Source organism: Setaria viridis, chromosome 6 (genome assembly GCF_005286985.2).
Source record: "Setaria viridis chromosome 6, Setaria_viridis_v4.0, whole genome shotgun sequence".
NCBI classification, from domain to species: Eukaryota; Viridiplantae; Streptophyta; class Magnoliopsida; order Poales; family Poaceae; genus Setaria; species Setaria viridis.
In genome coordinates this window covers 28331894-28348434 of record NC_048268.2, presented here as the reverse complement: position 1 = coordinate 28348434, position 16541 = coordinate 28331894, and the positions used below count along the sequence as shown (strand labels likewise).

The 16541-nt window shown below is 48.4% G+C and overlaps 5 protein-coding genes across 5 annotated transcripts; 1 reads left to right on the top strand and 4 right to left on the bottom strand.

Annotated features, from left to right (window-relative positions):
- Positions 1 to 442: 442 nt before the first annotated feature.
- On the bottom strand, positions 443 to 1192 carry LOC117861257 (NADH-ubiquinone oxidoreductase 20.9 kDa subunit). The gene is made up of 2 exons (XM_034744790.2): positions 919 to 1192; positions 443 to 831 (listed from the first exon to the last, which is right to left on the bottom strand). The coding sequence occupies exons 1-2, from the start codon at positions 1070 to 1072 to the stop codon at positions 677 to 679; spliced, it is 309 nt and encodes a 102-aa protein (XP_034600681.1). The 5' UTR covers positions 1073 to 1192; the 3' UTR covers positions 443 to 676.
- Positions 1193 to 1455: 263 nt separating this feature from the next.
- LOC117861256 (dihydrolipoyllysine-residue acetyltransferase component 4 of pyruvate dehydrogenase complex, chloroplastic) lies at positions 1456 to 4317 on the top strand. The gene is made up of 6 exons (XM_034744789.2): positions 1456 to 2433; positions 2522 to 2713; positions 2805 to 2892; positions 2995 to 3065; positions 3159 to 3242; positions 3983 to 4317. Exons 1-6 carry the CDS (start codon positions 1552 to 1554, stop codon positions 4085 to 4087), a joined length of 1422 nt encoding a protein of 473 aa, XP_034600680.1. The 5' UTR covers positions 1456 to 1551; the 3' UTR covers positions 4088 to 4317.
- Positions 4318 to 4638: 321 nt separating this feature from the next.
- On the bottom strand, positions 4639 to 8863 carry LOC117861254 (formin-like protein 9). The gene is made up of 4 exons (XM_034744785.2): positions 6271 to 8863; positions 5999 to 6189; positions 5675 to 5910; positions 4639 to 5598 (listed from the first exon to the last, which is right to left on the bottom strand). The coding sequence occupies exons 1-4, from the start codon at positions 7782 to 7784 to the stop codon at positions 4879 to 4881; spliced, it is 2661 nt and encodes an 886-aa protein (XP_034600676.1). The 5' UTR covers positions 7785 to 8863; the 3' UTR covers positions 4639 to 4878.
- Positions 8864 to 9007: 144 nt separating this feature from the next.
- LOC117861259 (heavy metal-associated isoprenylated plant protein 26) lies at positions 9008 to 10295 on the bottom strand. Its single transcript, XM_034744791.2, has 3 exons — positions 9700 to 10295; positions 9518 to 9599; positions 9008 to 9430 (listed from the first exon to the last, which is right to left on the bottom strand). Exons 1-3 carry the CDS (start codon positions 9709 to 9711, stop codon positions 9240 to 9242), a joined length of 285 nt encoding a protein of 94 aa, XP_034600682.1. The 5' UTR covers positions 9712 to 10295; the 3' UTR covers positions 9008 to 9239.
- Positions 10296 to 10446: 151 nt separating this feature from the next.
- On the bottom strand, positions 10447 to 15611 carry LOC117861255 (uncharacterized). The gene is made up of 6 exons (XM_034744788.2): positions 15102 to 15611; positions 13145 to 13236; positions 12943 to 13056; positions 11855 to 12553; positions 11553 to 11763; positions 10447 to 11437 (listed from the first exon to the last, which is right to left on the bottom strand). The coding sequence occupies exons 1-6, from the start codon at positions 15451 to 15453 to the stop codon at positions 10905 to 10907; spliced, it is 2001 nt and encodes a 666-aa protein (XP_034600679.1). The 5' UTR covers positions 15454 to 15611; the 3' UTR covers positions 10447 to 10904.
- Between the last annotated feature and the right edge of the window lie 930 nt (positions 15612 to 16541).

Genomic DNA, 16541 nt, shown 5'->3' with positions numbered 1-16541 from the left:
CATGTTAAATAGAGAAAACTTGGTATATTAAGACACAGAATTTGACATTATCTTGCAAGTTGCAACCATAACTTCCATGACCATAGTTCGCCTTTATGCATCCTCTGTTTTGTTCTACTTTCATACTTACATAGATCAAGTCTTAAACTGCTCTACATGGAAAAAAGCCGCTGTGCTAGGTGAGGCGGTGTTGCCGCCTAGTACGTAGGCAAGTCCTCTCACAAGATTCTTGATGATGAATCTGGACAAACTCACAAACCATCATGTAAATAACATCAGGTAAGTCCTGATACAAAAGTTGTCTGAAAACTCTTATGAATCTTATCCCCATAGCAAGCCCAATGAGCCCACCCCACCCCACCGCTTACTACAGGAATCAAAATACATACCCTAATGCTGACACGCTAATATACACAATGATGCGGCGATTTACCAAGTTCAATTCAGGAATCACAAAGTTCATAAATTCACGGAAATGGTGATGAAATTCTCACCAAAACCACAACAAGAGGAGCTGAATTGTATCATCAAATCCTCATAACTGTGCAACAGCATGCCACATTTATTCAACCAAGGCCATACAGTGCCCAGATCAAGAACTGAAGCTAACAAGAGGTCAGGAAGAGTAAAAGGCGTAACATTGCGACGAGGGAGACGGAGTGAAGATGGATCCTCACTACAGCTTGTGCTTGTAGCGCGCGACCTCGGCGTCGTTGGGGAAGAACCCCATGAGGCGGCCGGCGGAGTTCTGGTAGGCGTACATGAACCCTCCCATGACCCCGATGAGCCCGCCCGTGACCATCGACGGGCCCCGGATCCCCGGCTTGATCCCTGCACGACGAGCCCCGGTTTGAGCTTTCCGATGGGGGTGGAACTGAGAGCCGGGGTTTGGGAGGGGGATCTAGGATGGGAACGAACCGGAGAGGTAGCCGACGGTGACGGAGACGGCGGAGATAGTGGAGAGGCGCATGTAGTCGAGCGCGGAGAAGTTGCCGACCACCTTGGTGAAGGCCGGGTTCCGGTCCACCACCGGGTACTCCGGCTTCGTCGACGCGGTGATATCCGTGTTCATCGCGGGCGCGGCGGGGGCGCGAATCCCTCCGGTGCTGGCGGCGGCGGCGGCGGCGGCGGCGGAGACGGCAGATTTGGTCGCGAGAGCTGGATGTGCGAGACCTGTGGCTTCCGGGGATGGGTCCTTCTCACTGGGAGAGGTGGTGGGCCTAACGAAAAGAGCTGGGCCTAGTCTGAATCTGGGCCATCCGACAAAGAGTGCGGCCCGTGTCGTCGTCGATCACACGACCATCATAACTGGGCTGAGCCCACTGCTTTCAGTCCATCCTTGTTAATGACGTGGGGCCCAGACCACACGGACAGTGAGCCCGGCCCATCACTGAATCGTCGGAGTTTCCAAAGCCACCCTCACCTCGCTTTCTCCGCCCTTGCTCGAGTCGCCTCGCTCTTCCCACCGCTATACCCCAACCAGCCAAGCCCCGCCCCCTCCTCGCCTCCGCCTCCAGCTTCGACTCCTCGAGCACTCCTCTCCAGTCTCCAATGGCGACGGCCCCGGCACCCTTCTCGCTGTCCACCTCCACCCTGCCCGCGCGCCTCCGGGCCGCGGCGGTGCCGGCGGGCGCGCGCGGCAGGCAGCCGCGGCGCGGACGGATGGTGGTGCGCGCCAAGATCCGGGAGATCTTCATGCCAGCGCTGAGCTCCACCATGACGGAGGGCAAGATCGTCTCCTGGTCCGCCGCCGAGGGCGACCGCGTCACCAAGGGCGACGCCGTCGTCGTCGTCGAGTCCGACAAGGCCGACATGGACGTCGAGACCTTCCACGACGGCATCGTGGCGGCGGTCCTCGTCCCGGCCGGGGAGTCCGCGCCGGTGGGGGCGCCCATCGCGCTGCTCGCGGAGTCCGAGGAGGAGGTGCCGCTCGCCCTCGCCAAGGCCAAGGAGCTCTCCAACGGGCAGTCGCAGCAGGCGGCGCCTGCTCCGGCGGAGGAGGCCGCCGCGACGCCGCCCCCGCCTCCGCCTCCGACGCCGGCGGCTGCCCCCGCGCCAGTGGCCGCCGGGACGAAGGGCATTGCCAGCCCGCAGGCTAAGAAGCTCGCGAAGCAGCACAGGGTGGACCTTGCCAAGGTGACCGGCACCGGGCCGTACGGTAGAATTACGCCTGGGGATGTTGAGGCGGCCGCCGGAATCCAGCCGAAGCCAAAGCCTGCTGCTGTTGCTGCTGCATCACCACCTGTGGCTGCACCTTCAGCTGCTGCAGTGCCTCAAGCAGCAGTGCTACCACCGGTGCCTGGCGCGACTGTTGTTCCATTCACTACCATGCAGGCCGCGGTGAGCAAGAACATGGTGGAGAGCCTGGCGGTGCCCGCATTCCGTGTCGGGTACCCAATTGTAACTGATAAGCTCGATGAGCTGTATGAAAAGGTGAGGATCGGAGAAGTGTCGACTGCCCCTGATGCTCTTCTGTGTTTTAGCCTACTTGCTGATAATTGGGTTGATTTGATTCTGTTAGGTTAAGCCAAAGGGTGTGACAATGACTGTGCTACTGGCGAAGGCCGCGGCCATGGCGCTTGCTCAGCACCCTGCTGTCAATGCTAGTTGCAGGGATGGAAAGAGCTTCACTTACAACAGTAACATCAACATCGCAGTGGCCGTGGCAATTGATGGTGGCCTTATTACACCCGTCCTGCAGGATGCTGACAAGGTATATACTATATTTGTGTTATCAATTTGATTTCATCTACGAGTAGTAGCAAGCAAGTTAACCATTCAGCTTATGAGTTGGTTCACTGCAGCTGGATATCTATTTGCTCTCACAAAATTGGAAGGATCTAGTCAAAAAGGCACGCGCAAAACAGCTCCAACCAAATGAGTACAGCTCCGGTATGGAACTTACTGCAGTGTTTAATACGTTATTATATTGCCTTTGCAATCATTATGATGTTCATGAACATTGTGCTTAAATGAAGATTTTGTGGTCTGCAGGGACATTTACACTGTCCAACCTGGGTATGTTTGGTGTAGATAGATTTGATGCAATTCTTCCACCTGGCCAGGTAAGCTTACTTCTCATTATTGCCTAGCTAAAATTGTGCTATCTTTGCTTTACTGATGTATGATAGATAATATTTGTGTTTCTGTGAATGCAGGGAGCTATTATGGCAGTTGGAGCCTCGAAACCTACAGTTGTGGCTGATAAAGATGGTTTCTTTAGTGTCAAGAGCAAAATGCTGGTTAGTTATGCATCTGATTTTTTTAGACATCAGTTGTTTGCATGTGATGTTTTCAGTTCTATGAATTCTAGTGCTATATCCAGAGGGTTTTTTCATGAACGATCGCCAAGTTTGTCATATACATCATCTGGAGAGCATTACATTATTATTGTCTACAACCACTAGATTCACAGATTCTGTCCAAATCATAGTGCATAGATATACAAGCCTGATTTTTTAGACATCAGTTGTTTGCGTGTAATGTTACCAGTTTTATGAGACCTAGTGCTATTATCCAGAGGGGTTTTTTCATGGTCGTCGTAGAGTTTGTCATATACATGATCTGGAGATTATTACATATTGTCTATAACCACTAAATCGTAGTTAATAGATTTACAGGCCTAAGTTGAGTATGTTGGCAATGAAACTATGTAATTCATAGGTAGCAAGCACCACAAGTTACACATCATCAAAGTCTAAGTTGTATATGGGTGATGTTTTTGTGCGGGGCTGTCACTGGTGCTGCCAGTTAGGGCCTCTTTGGTTGGTTGCTGGATTTTGGCTTGCATCAGCCATGATTCTTGTGGAGTTGTGGTGAACAGATTGTTTACAATATTTGACCAGAACTGTAGCTGTAGCATAGTGGGCATATAGTAAGAAAGTACTGCATCAAGTATGGCAGAAAAGCAGGAGCCAAACTAGGGTAACTCAAGTTCAGCAAATTTGTATTTAACTAAGTTGTTTCAACATTTTCTTTTCAGGTCAATGTCACTGCTGATCACAGGATTGTATATGGTGCTGATTTGGCAGCATTCCTGCAGACTTTTGCAAAGATTATTGAGGATCCTGAGAGCTTAACGTTGTAAGATCTCTTGAAGATTATGATGTTACTCCTATCTATGTGCCCATCAGTAGTCTGATTGCAGTTGAGGAGTTCTCTCCAGTTTTTGTATCTTCGAGCCTTCAGTGGGATGTCGTCTGATCTGTTTGTACTTGTTTTTATTTCTCAATATTTGGATCTTGTTGGAGAGATTATACTGATGATACTATGGAAATTTTGGAGAGCAATAAGTTATACTGTAGAATAGTTTGGTAACTGTAATTTTGCCTTAGTTCTGCATATTTTTTGCTTACATAATGCTTTATATCCCTGTTTCATTTATCTGCCAGAAAGTACATATTCTTAAATTTACAATATTATAATCCGGTCTTCCCTTAATATATATAGGGAAAAGGTATAATTGCATTTGCTTCAATCCTGACAATAAATTAAAATATTTATCAATTTAGACTGGCATGTAAATTGATCTAGACCGATTTGAACTGTAATGGCATGCTGCTTTTACAGTTTGAAATTTGTCCAGCTTATAATGGCAAAACGTACATAGTATATGTTTGCGGATCATAGCTGGCTATATATCCAAGAGACCAAAACTATAAGTTGTTCAGCGTTAAGTTGTGAGTATATTTAACAAACTTGAAAACCATGCAATCCAACCGACCATCATTCTAATACAACTCTGCACATGTACAAATTCTCCATAGTTGATACCAACCCACCAACTCATCTCAAGCTAATAACTATACACACAGTTACACAAAAAAGTTAGTTTGTTAATGTCCCGCTGGTTAATCTGAAGTCTGATCATCAAAGTATTCACCTGAGTGGAAGTACTATGTTTAGATATTGGATGTGCTTTGAACCTCTCATCTCTCTGCACACCCTATCTAGCAAACCAAGAAAATCTCTCATGATGATAAATATGTGGAGAAGGTTGGACTCATTCTTGCCAATGTCTCCATGATAATACTCTGTGAGTTCTCTGACCTGCTGTAGGACCTCGGCTTCAGCAACTTTGAGCTCCTGCATTGTATTCTCTGCATGAGTTTGGAATGATCTCATGCAATGCAGGAAGTTCTGGTTCCTGTCATTGCAGGTAAGGTCCTTTCCAACAAGCCTTCTTAGTTGAGCCAGTCCTTGTGAAAGATTTGAGATTGAGCTTTTTAAGGTATCCAGGTCTATGCTTGCCACCTTCTTGACATTGGCAAGCTCATTACTTAACTCAGAAACAAATTCTGTACCCATTTCCAAGTACTCTTCACGTCCTGCTGGTGTGGCGTGACATGGTCCTGGTGTTCCACTGATCTTATCTGAAGCTTTTGACCCTTGTGACCGTACCATCTCTTGAACAACAAAATGGAGGAGGGTTGTCTTCCCATCAGCTCCACGTATATCTGACAGTTTCAGCAATGCGTCGAGTTTGAAAGCACTTGCACCTCCTCTTATTGTTCCAACATTCATTCTGTTTCCTGTCTTCAGTACTGCTTCAAGTAACCTTAAGAATAATTTGCTGGACCTGAGTTCGCTGCAGGCTCCCTAGTAAACACAGAAATAGTTGTAGCTTCAATAGAATGTTCCTATCTTCTAAATTAATCGAAATGGATCCACTTACTTTAATCAATGTGAAGGACATTCTGAGATGGGCAACTTCATCATCAAAAGTTTCCTTGTACAGCATCACCTCAATTCTTGAAAATGCCATTGGTATTGTCAATAGCACCTTGACAAAGTTCTCTGCTGGATCCAAAATGTTGATGTCCCCATCGTAATCCAGCAACTTTTTCTCTTCTTCCTCAGATGGTTTCATCTTGACCAGAGCTTCTAGTTGTTGCACAGATAATCCAGTACCTGTGATATATAGTCAAAACAACACAGTAGGTTCATCTGGCCATCATTAACTCAGTAAATTTGAATCCAAACATCATGGGAAATATACCTTCTGTTATAGAATCGCAGACTTGTTCAGTGCTCGCATTTAAGGTCTTCAGCAATATAGTAGTATTTTGAAGTTTGTGGTGCTCAATAACATGATTGCTGCTAGATAGAGTCTTGTTTTTGTTGTCCTCAGTTTTTACTGGGCCTTGAAAGTTGTATGCAAACAAAGAGTTTATCATCTGCTCATCAAATCTGCATAATCATGTTATTGTAAGAATGCAATAATAACCACTGCAATGACAATATAGAATGAGAATCCTTTAATTGCCTTACTCGAACTCAAAGGAACTTGACTGAATGTCATTCCACACCATGGAGCGGTTTGGAGCTGCCCTTACTTTGTCCCAGTGCAAAGGTTTCAACCTTGGAAGGGGTAATCCATCTTTGCCAACTTGTACCTGAATCGGTAATGGAGGTGGGAGTGGAGGCTGGCCAGTGTTCTGCCCTTTAAGACTGGAAAGATGTTTGTTTGGTGGTGGAGGCGGCGGTGGTGATTTCGGAGGGGGCGGTGGTGATTTCAGGACACTTGTTGCACTTGATGGTTTGAACTCAGCTTCTGCTGCTGAACTCCTTGAGGTCTCCTTAGAATCCAAATTGAATTTTGCGCTTGACGCACTAAATGCTGTGTTTGTTTCCGAGGGTGTGATCTCTGTACCATGGGAAGTGCATTTGTATCCTGAGGATGGATTCATGTAGCAATTTGAGTTGTCCTGCTCTATTCTTGGAGATTCAGGATGTGCCATGGATCCAGAAGTGTTAGCTCTTTTGCCAGTTTCTTGATAGTATTGTTTCGCTGGAGGATGGCAAAAGGTGTTACTCACATGGGTGTGATCAGAAGCTGTTGAAGTTGGAGTCTTTGGAGAGAAGTGAGATCTAAAATCTGGTGATAGTGATTGATATGAGGAACCAGATGGTGAATCATCTGCGTGTGGAGAAGACGGGGATGGATCTGTGACAGTTTTATTGCAAATCTGCAACGGTGACTCTGCGTTGGAGCCACCTGACGAACGAGAACAAGGTACGGAATGGAAAGAATCAGCCTCATCAGACTGCAAGTTGACGTTGGTTCTCACAGTATAATCGCGTATGATTAGCTCTGCACTTTTTGAAGGTGTGCATAAGCTCTTAGATTCTGAAGATTCCTTGAGGATCGGGTAGTCCTCTAGGCGTTGCACAGCAGAACTCAGGAACAGCATATCTGGGCTAGGATGGGAACTAACCTTCATGGTAGCACAAGGTGACCTGTGAGATCTCGATCCATGGAACAACAGCTTGAATGGCTTCTTCTGAATCTTCCTTGATCTCCTGAGTGAGACTGCTGCTACGGCGATTCCAAGAACAAGCAGACACGCCCCAACCGTGGCCAGAGCGACAATGGCGGCTTTCGGGAGCTTGGTATGGCCTCCACCGCCCAGTTTGCGTGCCACGCTTCTCACCGGAGCAGTGTGGCTGCGGGTTTTCAGTGGCATCCTGCTGTGACTAGTATGGGGAAGAGGAGCAGGAGCTGGAACGGGTGCTCTTGCTTGATGAGGTGATGTTGCTGGTGCTGGAGCTGGAGCTTCAGAATCGTGTCGGTGCCTCCGGTGTCGCGACCAATGATGATCCAAGCCTATCAGCATCCTGAACCTGGAGACGAAAGAGGAACTGGCATCACGGGTCACCACCACGACACCGCCGCGCTCATGGCTCGGAAGGCGGGGAGCCCCCTCCAGGACCTGGAAGTTGAGCAGGAGGAGCACAAGGGAGGCGGTGAGGAGAAGCAAGACGCACTTCATCGCCAAGCCCATTCTTGCTGCTGATCATGAATGGACAAAAGAGAGGAGAGGAGCTCTCCTTGCCGCAGGACGATCGAGCTCTCAATGACCGCGACAAAAGGAGGAACAGGACGGGGAGTGAGGTGGGGGTGTACCCGTGTACGTGTGTGCGGACACATTTGCTGTCCAGGCCGTAAGCCAGCGGCCGGTGAGTGAGTGAGTTCGTTGGTTGGTTCTCCTCTCTTCTCTGTGACGCCCATCCACCTCTGCAGGCTTTAACGCCACTCCAAGAAACCCCCTGACTTACCATGGCTTTTGCTCGGCAAGAGCTAGCAGGACGGCAGCTGCGACGCAGGCTTCTCGCCAGGTCTGTACAGCACCTTCCTTTTGAGCTTCTTTTGCATCTGTCTTGCTTACCGGTTACCACATCCGGTGCTACGGTTTGGTGGGCAGTGGGCACCGATTTTTGGTAAGGGGATCGGATCGCCGCCGCGACAGAAGTGATAGTTCGCTGTGCTGATTGCGCAATGATTTTGATTTTTCCTGTCATTTTCGCGGTAACGACGTCAGTACCAAATCCGTTATCAGCCACTTGTCTTCTGTTAATCTGTTATTTTGTTAGGGAAAAGGTTTGTGATATGTAGTGGGATCCTTTTGCTCCATCCGGAGGCTGCACTCCAGGCACACAGGGCAGTAGCCCGGCACTTACGTTTGCAGAGGTTACCTTCTTGGTGTGGGTGCCTTGGAAGGCTGGGCACCAAGCACATTCAGGTACAGGAAACCCTGCTACTGCTTTGCTGATGACCATGGGCCTGTTCGCTTCAGCTTATTCAGCCGGCTTATCAGCCACCAAATAGTGTTTTCCTCCCACAACAAATTAGCCGTTTCAGCTTTTCAGCCGACTTATAAGCTGAAGCGAACAGGCCACATCTCTATCGTGTTCGTCAGACTAAGAGCTACAGCCCCTACGTTCGATCTTGTCTTTCCATCAGAGATAATCTGAACTGCCGTGGCTTCTGTACCGGTCCTCGTCCTTGTGGTTAGTTGAGAGTTCAGTACTTCATTTAGGTGGCTGGTAGCGTTGTTGGTTCCGCTGTGGTACGACGCACTGTTGCCACCGGTGGCATGACCAATGAAAAGGGACAGTGAACCACCGAGCTTGCGGCGAGTAGAGCTCGTGAACATCGTCGTCAGATATTCAGATCAGGCGAAACAGTCCCTACCGCACCGTGTCAGGTCAAGGGCTCAAGCGCGCATCCAAGGACAATGGTATCTGTTTCGAAGAGTGCACCTACGGCATATGGCAATGCTTACATTAGCCAACTTTGTGTGCTTACAGCGTTCCAACTGCAAGTAGTGAAGCCTAAAGATCATTTCTCTCTAGGTTACCCGTTCAGCAACAGCAACCCAGCATGAGCTCCCGGGCATGGGACCTGAAAGCAAGCAGGACGACTCGGGAAGGCTGTGTCCTGCGCCGCGGCCACTACTTCAAGGCTGCTGGCCGCCGCCGCCCTCCGCTGGCGGGTCTCCGCCGCCTCCGGTGTCCACCTCCTTGACCTCCAGTATCTCGACGCGGCGGTTGGTCCTCTTGCGGAGCTTGATGGCCACGTCCTGCGGCACGAAGGCGCCGCAGACGCTCACCCGGTGCTGCTTCCGGTCGATCATGTGGCTCTCCAGGTCTTCCAATCAAGCCAAAAGCCATCAGAACAGCATCAGTAACGTTACTTTCTGAATTTCGGATCAAGCTGAAGCGTTTAGTATAAAACCTTGCATGTTGAGGAGCGCCCTCCTGATCCTCTGGTAGCACCCGTTGCAGTCGATGTTCATCCTCACCGTCATGCAGTAGAACTGCACCCCCACATCACAAACACCAGTCGTCAGTCAAGTCTCAGCACCTCCAGCAAGCACGATCATGGTGGCGCAGAGCGTTGGCCGTCATGGTGGTTACCTTGCCGCTCATCAATTAATCTCCCTTCTCCTGCTCGACCACGGCCAGCGGCGCCGGTAGATCTGTGGCCTCGCCGGCGAAGGAGGTGGTCCTGAAGAAGCCGCCCCAAAGAGAGGTTTGTTTGCAAGGGCAAAGGGCAAGTGGGCACGCAGCTGGGGCTAAGGGGATTTGATTTGGACTGATACCTATCTTTTGAGCTTTGTCAAGGCATCACCGAGGTCGCCGGAATCAGATTCTGGCCCAACCACGCAGGCTCCCTGGCTGCCTTGCACGTATGGGCATGGCGCCGGTCCTTTTCCTGGCACCTTTCGCCTTTCCTCCTGCCCGGCGCCGGCGCCCGCCTTGTGACGATGCTTCGGACACGGGCTCTCTCAACGTGGACTCTTGCGCATACCATAATCGTACAGCGCGATCGGAATCTTGGAAACGCGATGTGGACACACGGATTAGCAAATTAGCACGGCGGGAGAAGTGCAAATTTGACCGTCGGAGGTGTCGCGACGAGAGTGGCGTCGGCGGCAGTAGAGAAGGCTGCCAACATCGTCAGCAAAGCTAAACCTGTCAAACCTACCGTTGCCATACATTCAGAGCAGGATTTGATTCTTTTTCCAGCGGTAGCTCAGCCACTTGCTGCTACACCGCACATTGACATTTCACAACCATTCCGTTGCGCAGATAGAATCAGGCACAATGAAGTCCACTGCAACGTGATAACAGAATTCAACAAGTACCAAGAGGGGCAAAACCTGAAAACAACTTAACTATTTTGTGATATTTCTTTCAGTACAGTAGAGGATTCAGAATGATAACGTTATGTGAGAAGCACCACAGCTACAGGATGAACAAATTTAACAGCAAAAGGCTAGGATTGTCAAAAAAAACAAAAGCTCTAAAAACTGGAATCAAAACTCAGCCATTCTTCCCCTACTTTGAACATGACGTTAACAAAGCTCCTATCACCCCTAGAATGTTATAGAGAACAGGTAAAACTTATCTAGGTCAGTCATACATACAAACTGTATACTGGTCCTTGGTGACATCTTCACATCTAACTGCTCAGAACGGATGAGCCTTCAAAACTCCCGAAACCTTATCCGGGTGGCAAAGTAACCTGGGGATGCACAAAACCACATCTCACCGAGGCTGGTGTAACTCCAGAAAGGAAGAAGATAGCATGTTAGCCTTCAAGCGGTGTGAGTTGGGTTTCATCTGGACATCACAAGATTGGGAACCTGCACAGGCACACCCATAAAACACTGCTCTCCACTGCTCTTGCACGCCTCCTCATCAGGCACTGAATTCAGCTGACCAGAACTTCCACTGGGGCTGGATGAGCCCATGTCTCCGCTGCTGCTTCCACTGCTAGTGTCCGACTGCCTTCTTGAACCAGATCTTCTACTGCGCTTCCTTGGCCTCCACCTCAAGTTATCAAGCTTCAAAACATTTGTAAGGTCAGCAAAGACACGTTTATTATCACGTGAGATCTTGCTGACAGAAGATTTTTCATCACGCCTCTCATCAAATCGAAGGCCCTCCTCCAATTGTGGTTCTGGTTTTGGAGACATATTGACATCTAATGGAATTTGTTTCCGATTCAAATCTTCACTTCCAGTGCCTGTGGCGGAGGTCAGTTTGTTTGCGATATCTTTTCTTTCCTTCAAAGGATTCCATTTGTTACCAACCCACTCAAGGGAATGCCTCAGCTCATCTTCAAGAAATTCAGCTACTCGCTTTTCTCCTGTGATACATAACATAAAAAGAATGTAAGCTACTGGGCTTCGATATGCTAACATTGTGCTACTAATGTTCACGCATCATAAAAGCATGCCCAAAATTGCTGGGAGTGAAGTTACCAGGAAAATAAACTTGTAGATGCCCACTATCTCCCTGCCGCAACACAATTCCCTCCCACCAACCACCATGCCACCACGCATCAACAATGGCTCCAACATTAAAGCAAGAGGCCTTGCTTTCTCCCACATGTTGTGGGCGAACCATTGGCCTTCCAAGGAAACGTATTCCCAGTTGATCAGGTTTAGCAACCCTAGTCAGCATAACCCACTCCTGCAGCATACAAATCAGATCAAAGTTCAGTTAGAAAGCCCATTAACGTGAGCAAAGGTAAACAAAATTATAAAAATTGAACTTAACACACCTCCAAGTTTCCAGTTTCGTCAGCATCCTGGAGTTCTAGGTAGCGCACCTTGATTTTATCATTATGCCTCTTCAGGATCGAACATCTAAACCAACATCCCCTTATACCACTATCCTGTGATAGAACTTCCACTTGGCATCCAGGGTACAAGTATTTGTCACCCAAAAAACTAGATGCAGAAGCACCAGAACCAAGGAACTTTTGTGGATTAGCGTCATCATTGAATGCATCGCGCTTCCTCTTCAGCCCTCCATCTGAGCTGGGTCCAAATTTAGGGACCTTGAAACGCACCTTCAGAGAGGAAGTTGCATTGAACATGGTCCTCAGTACTCCCTGGCTCCAGTAGCCTTGAAGTTGTGTAACGTCAAAAGGCTTGACTTCATCATCATCTATCTGCCGGCGGCAAAAGTAAGGTTGCCACAAGCTGTATCTGGTACCACTCTTGAACTTCTCGTAGTGCTGAGCACTCAGGACTGCAGCCAATCCATCAATGCATTCTACATTGAGATCTTGACGACCAAGAGAAAAGAAAATCTCTCTGTCATCGACATCCATGGGCAACGGAACACCAACCTCATCAGCTTTGTCAAACCATCGCACCTTGACCATGTTGTATGAATTTGTATCCTCGTAGAGATCTTCCACATAAGCAATAAGTCTCTTCATCTCTTCACTCATGATGTATACAAAACTATGCACCTATAAGCATAGCAGGAATATATCAACTATGGTTCAACCTTAAAATGTTTAAGCTACATGAGAAAATATTGGCACTTAACCTCCACCTACTTTCAACTTTCTATGATGACAAAACGTTCCTTAATATCATCTCAAAGTAGTAATGGTAAAAGAATAAAAATGATTTGTCACAATGTAAAAGAAGCTTATCTTCAACAAAATCTACCCACTTCTTTCTCATGAAATTGCCCATAAGTTCAGAACTGGCATTTTTTTCTGGGGTTCAGTTTTATGCCTGCCTTTTAGGTATGGTGTTAGAAATGTAACTATTGTACTTGAAAATGAGCAAGGAGCAGAGGTGCACATACTGGTAAAGAAAGATCATGAAAGTGATCATTGAGTGGGCATACCGAGATAGTAATTCCCCTTCGGCAGAAAGATTTGTAGTGCTTCAAATGTTGTTGGCAATGCCATGCAGAACCCAACCATGTGAAATCTTTCGAAATTTCCCTAGAAGAAACATCCTGAAGAGGCGTAAAAGAAAATGCATTAGAAGGTGAATTAAGAATTATGAGAGGAATAAGAAAGGCAAGAACCAAAACATTACTGTACCTTTGAATAAGTAACCTGAGTGCAGTTAATGTCATTGTCGTCGTATGAATTTCCATTCCACCTATTAGCTGATGAGTAACCATAATTGCAACCTGCAAATGCAGCATTTTCACAATAAGAAAACGACCAAGAAAGCCTTTAATTGAAACCTTCATGTAATGAAGTAAAAAACTCTAAACCAAGATGAAGGCAGCACAGCAAACAAAACAAAGAACAAAAGGGAATGGAATGGAAAAGGGAAAAAGCGATGAAAGCACAAATCACCACAGCAAACAGGACAGAAGATGGAAAGCATAACTTGCGAGTAACTTCTAATTAGGGAGAACCCCTATCGTATGTCATGTATAAATTCTGCAAGATATGTTTCACCATTTCATTCCATTAAAACATTGAGCCCAAAGCCACACGAATCATTTTCACTAGAATTTGTTGCTTTTCAAAGAAATGGAGGGAATTTTTTGCAGGAACATCCAGTGTGTGAAAGTACACGTTATATGGAATTGTGGATTAGTTCCATAGAGGGGTCAGGGAAGGCTATACAAGGGAAGATCAAAACAGCACCTGATTGAGTTTACATTCATGCTGCTGCTTCGTTTATCTCTATTCCCAAATGCCAAGCTTAAGCAATTGGCCCAAAGGAAGCCAGCAGCTGCTTCCACTGGGTCACACCTGTATTCTCCATAATCCTATGGAAAAGGAGAAGGCATGAGTTTCGCATGCAACCAAATTATTACTGAACAAACCGGGCGAGATTACAGTCACTTCTAGAAGAACCAAAAAGCAACCCAAAACCGATTCAACTAAACAGAAACTTAACCGATAGCTAAGGGAACACAGAAATCCCAATACTATGAGATGAAAAGATATACTGTAATGGTCTATTCAAGAAGAAAACAACGTATTTCTGAGATGGCTAAAACGCACTACACCTTGGTAGCCAAGCAAGCTTGATGAAACAAAAAAGATTGCTGAGGGGTGAGGAGTACACAAATTGAATGGATCTTCCCTTTTCCATATAAAGCTAGAAGAATCGAATTAAACAAGACAAAGAATTGCAACTAAGAAAAATAAAAGAGACGCGAGCAAGCTGCTATTTCCGAATCCCACAACAGCAAAATGGAAAGAGTACAAGGAAGAAGACGGCTCTTCTTGCCAAATAAAGCGAGACACAGCAGGAAATGGAAGTAAAGCATCCGTGTTCCCTAGCCGCCGCTATTCCAGAATCCCCAACGGCCAAATGGAAAAATACGAGGAACAAGACAGCTCTTCCTGCCAAATAAGGCTAGGCACAGCAGGAAATGGAAGTAAAGCATCTGTGTTGCCTAGCCACGGCTATTCCAGAATCACCCAACAGCAAAAATACGAAGATGACGGGTTTTTATTGCCCAAATCAGCCAGCCGCAGCAGGAAATGGAAGTAAACCATCCGCGTTCATCTAATCTCGTACAGATGTCGCGTCGCATAAACAGGAGATCCGCTCAGCGCATCAGAGATTACAAACCGTTGCACCTACATCGCGCAGAACGAGCAAAATATGCAGGAGAGACGCAGATTACAGGGGGGAAATTGTAGAGGCGCAGAAACCAGATACGCGCCCAAATCCAAACGGACAAATCAAAGGACGGTGAGCCAAGGAGTCCTAGACGTGGGCCTCAAACAAACCAAGCACGTAAATCGGCCGACGAAATCCTTAATCCCCAAAAATCTCATCATTCACGGCACTCGGCCCAGAACGCATCCAAACAGGCGCAGAAGCGGGGCAGAAACACAAGGAACCGCGTCTGTGCGCCTGAAATCCGAACAAAAAACACGCGAAAATTCAACCCAGAACGCAACAAGCAAAGCCTCCTACCTTCCGTAGGACCAAATCGAGCAAAAAACAGGAGAGACCCAGACAGAATCATCTAAATCCAACACCAAATCGCCCAAAAACACAACCAGGGCGCAGAAATATTACCGGAAACGAGGGAGGACAGCCAGTCCACGACCTCCCGCCTGGACCGCCACCTCCTCGGGGCGCCTCCGTCCGCCCCCGCCCCAGCCGCCGAGGGCGACCGTGACGGCGACGGTGCCACCGCGACCGCTCCCGCGGCTGCCGCGAGCGCGCGGAGGAACCGCCCCTGCACGGCGTACGACATGTGCCGCGGGCTCCGCTCCCGCCCCACCACCGCCAGCTCCTTCGCGTCCCCCTCGCCGCGGAGGTAGTAGTGCACGAGGCGCCGGCCCCGGTCGTTGGACACCACCACCTCCTCCCACTGCGTCCACCGCCCCCTCGCCGCCGCCAGGGCCGCTGCCGCCGCGTCCTCCATGGCCGCCGCCGCCGCCGCGGAACCCTAACCCTAGATAGAAGGCGCCCGGCTCGTGTGGTGCTGGTGCGTATCGCGTCGCGTCGGGTGAGGAGACCTCGCACGAGGGGAGGGTCAGATTTGGGGAGAGAATAATGGGGGGTGGGCGAGGGAGAGGACGGGGAGGGATTTGGTCTTATTAGGGGGGAGGGAAGGAAAACGCGACCTGAACGGGGAAGTTTTTTTAACGGAATGGAAGGAGGGTGGGTGTTTTCGAGAAAGGGCCTCAAAGTTTTGGAAAATTAGTAAGAGATTTGCTAGACCTTAGATGCTTGATTTTTGAGCTTGTCTCAATCACTTTTAGCTGAGCCATTGGGGATTCGGCGTCAGGTTCTGGGGTTCGGGGTTGGTGGTTTACCTCCGTCTCCGGGTGTAGAGGAAGCTCCGAGGACGGCTCGTCGGCCGGCAGTGGAAGCGGAAGAGACGGTGGCATGGGCGCCGCCGGAGCCGGGTAGCGGGGGACCTCCAGTGGATGGTGGAGGTGGTGGGGGTGTTGAGCTCCAAGAGATTAGCGTCGGCGGCGGCGGAAGTGGCGAAGGCCGTCGGAGCTCGGCCGGGGTGGGAGCGGCGGGGGAGCTCGGGGGAGATGGAGGCGACGTCAGGGGGAGACGGAGGCGGCGTCGGGGGGCATCGGGGGAAGAAGATAAGAGGAGGGGAGAGAGAAACGAATCTGAGCTATTGATTTCCAATCGGACGGCAAAAAAAAAGTGGTTGAGAGATAGCTAAATCTCAAACGTTTGAGGTATTGACAGTCCCAATTAGTAAATGGAGTTGTTTAGTTTGGAGCTGCAACAATTTTTACATTTTGCATGAAAGTAAGGTGGATGAGCTTTGACTTTGGGAATTAAAACACCTGTGTCTATCCTGACAACAACCGAACTATCACGCTATATTTTTGTTTTGGGGTTGAGTTCCCAGCTATAACCCAAATGTTATTTCCAAAGGTTTTGCAAAAACATAATTACGAATTAAGTATCTTTTGTCTATAACAAGTCAAGTTCTATGATTAAAAAGTTATCTCTAGGTAAACAAATTCTGCAATCAACTTTAAT

Bases quoted from the DNA above. Each gene is read 5' to 3' on its own strand.
- LOC117861257 (XM_034744790.2), bottom strand. From the start codon at position 1,072: ATGAACACGGATATCACCGCGTCGACGAAGCCGGAGTACCCGGTGGTG. The intron at 832-918 runs GTTCGTTCCCAT...CTCGTCGTGCAG, and splicing joins CACCGTCGGCTACCTCTCCG to GGATCAAGCCGGGGATCCGG.
- LOC117861256 (XM_034744789.2), top strand. From the start codon at position 1,552: ATGGCGACGGCCCCGGCACCCTTCTCGCTGTCCACCTCCACCCTGCCC. The intron at 2,434-2,521 runs GTGAGGATCGGA...TGATTCTGTTAG, and splicing joins TCGATGAGCTGTATGAAAAG to GTTAAGCCAAAGGGTGTGAC. The intron at 3,066-3,158 runs GTAAGCTTACTT...CTGTGAATGCAG, and splicing joins CAATTCTTCCACCTGGCCAG to GGAGCTATTATGGCAGTTGG.
- LOC117861254 (XM_034744785.2), bottom strand. From the start codon at position 7,784: ATGGGCTTGGCGATGAAGTGCGTCTTGCTTCTCCTCACCGCCTCCCTT. The intron at 6,190-6,270 runs GTAAGGCAATTA...ATGATTATGCAG, and splicing joins TCAAGTTCCTTTGAGTTCGA to ATTTGATGAGCAGATGATAA. The intron at 5,911-5,998 runs GTATATTTCCCA...TATATATCACAG, and splicing joins CTGCGATTCTATAACAGAAG to GTACTGGATTATCTGTGCAA.
- LOC117861259 (XM_034744791.2), bottom strand. The intron at 9,431-9,517 runs GTTTTATACTAA...CTTGATTGGAAG, and splicing joins GGCGCTCCTCAACATGCAAG to ACCTGGAGAGCCACATGATC.
- LOC117861255 (XM_034744788.2), bottom strand. From the start codon at position 15,453: ATGGAGGACGCGGCGGCAGCGGCCCTGGCGGCGGCGAGGGGGCGGTGG. The intron at 11,764-11,854 runs GTGTGTTAAGTT...TGTATGCTGCAG, and splicing joins ACGAAACTGGAAACTTGGAG to GAGTGGGTTATGCTGACTAG. The intron at 11,438-11,552 runs GTAACTTCACTC...TATGTATCACAG, and splicing joins TCTACAAGTTTATTTTCCTG to GAGAAAAGCGAGTAGCTGAA.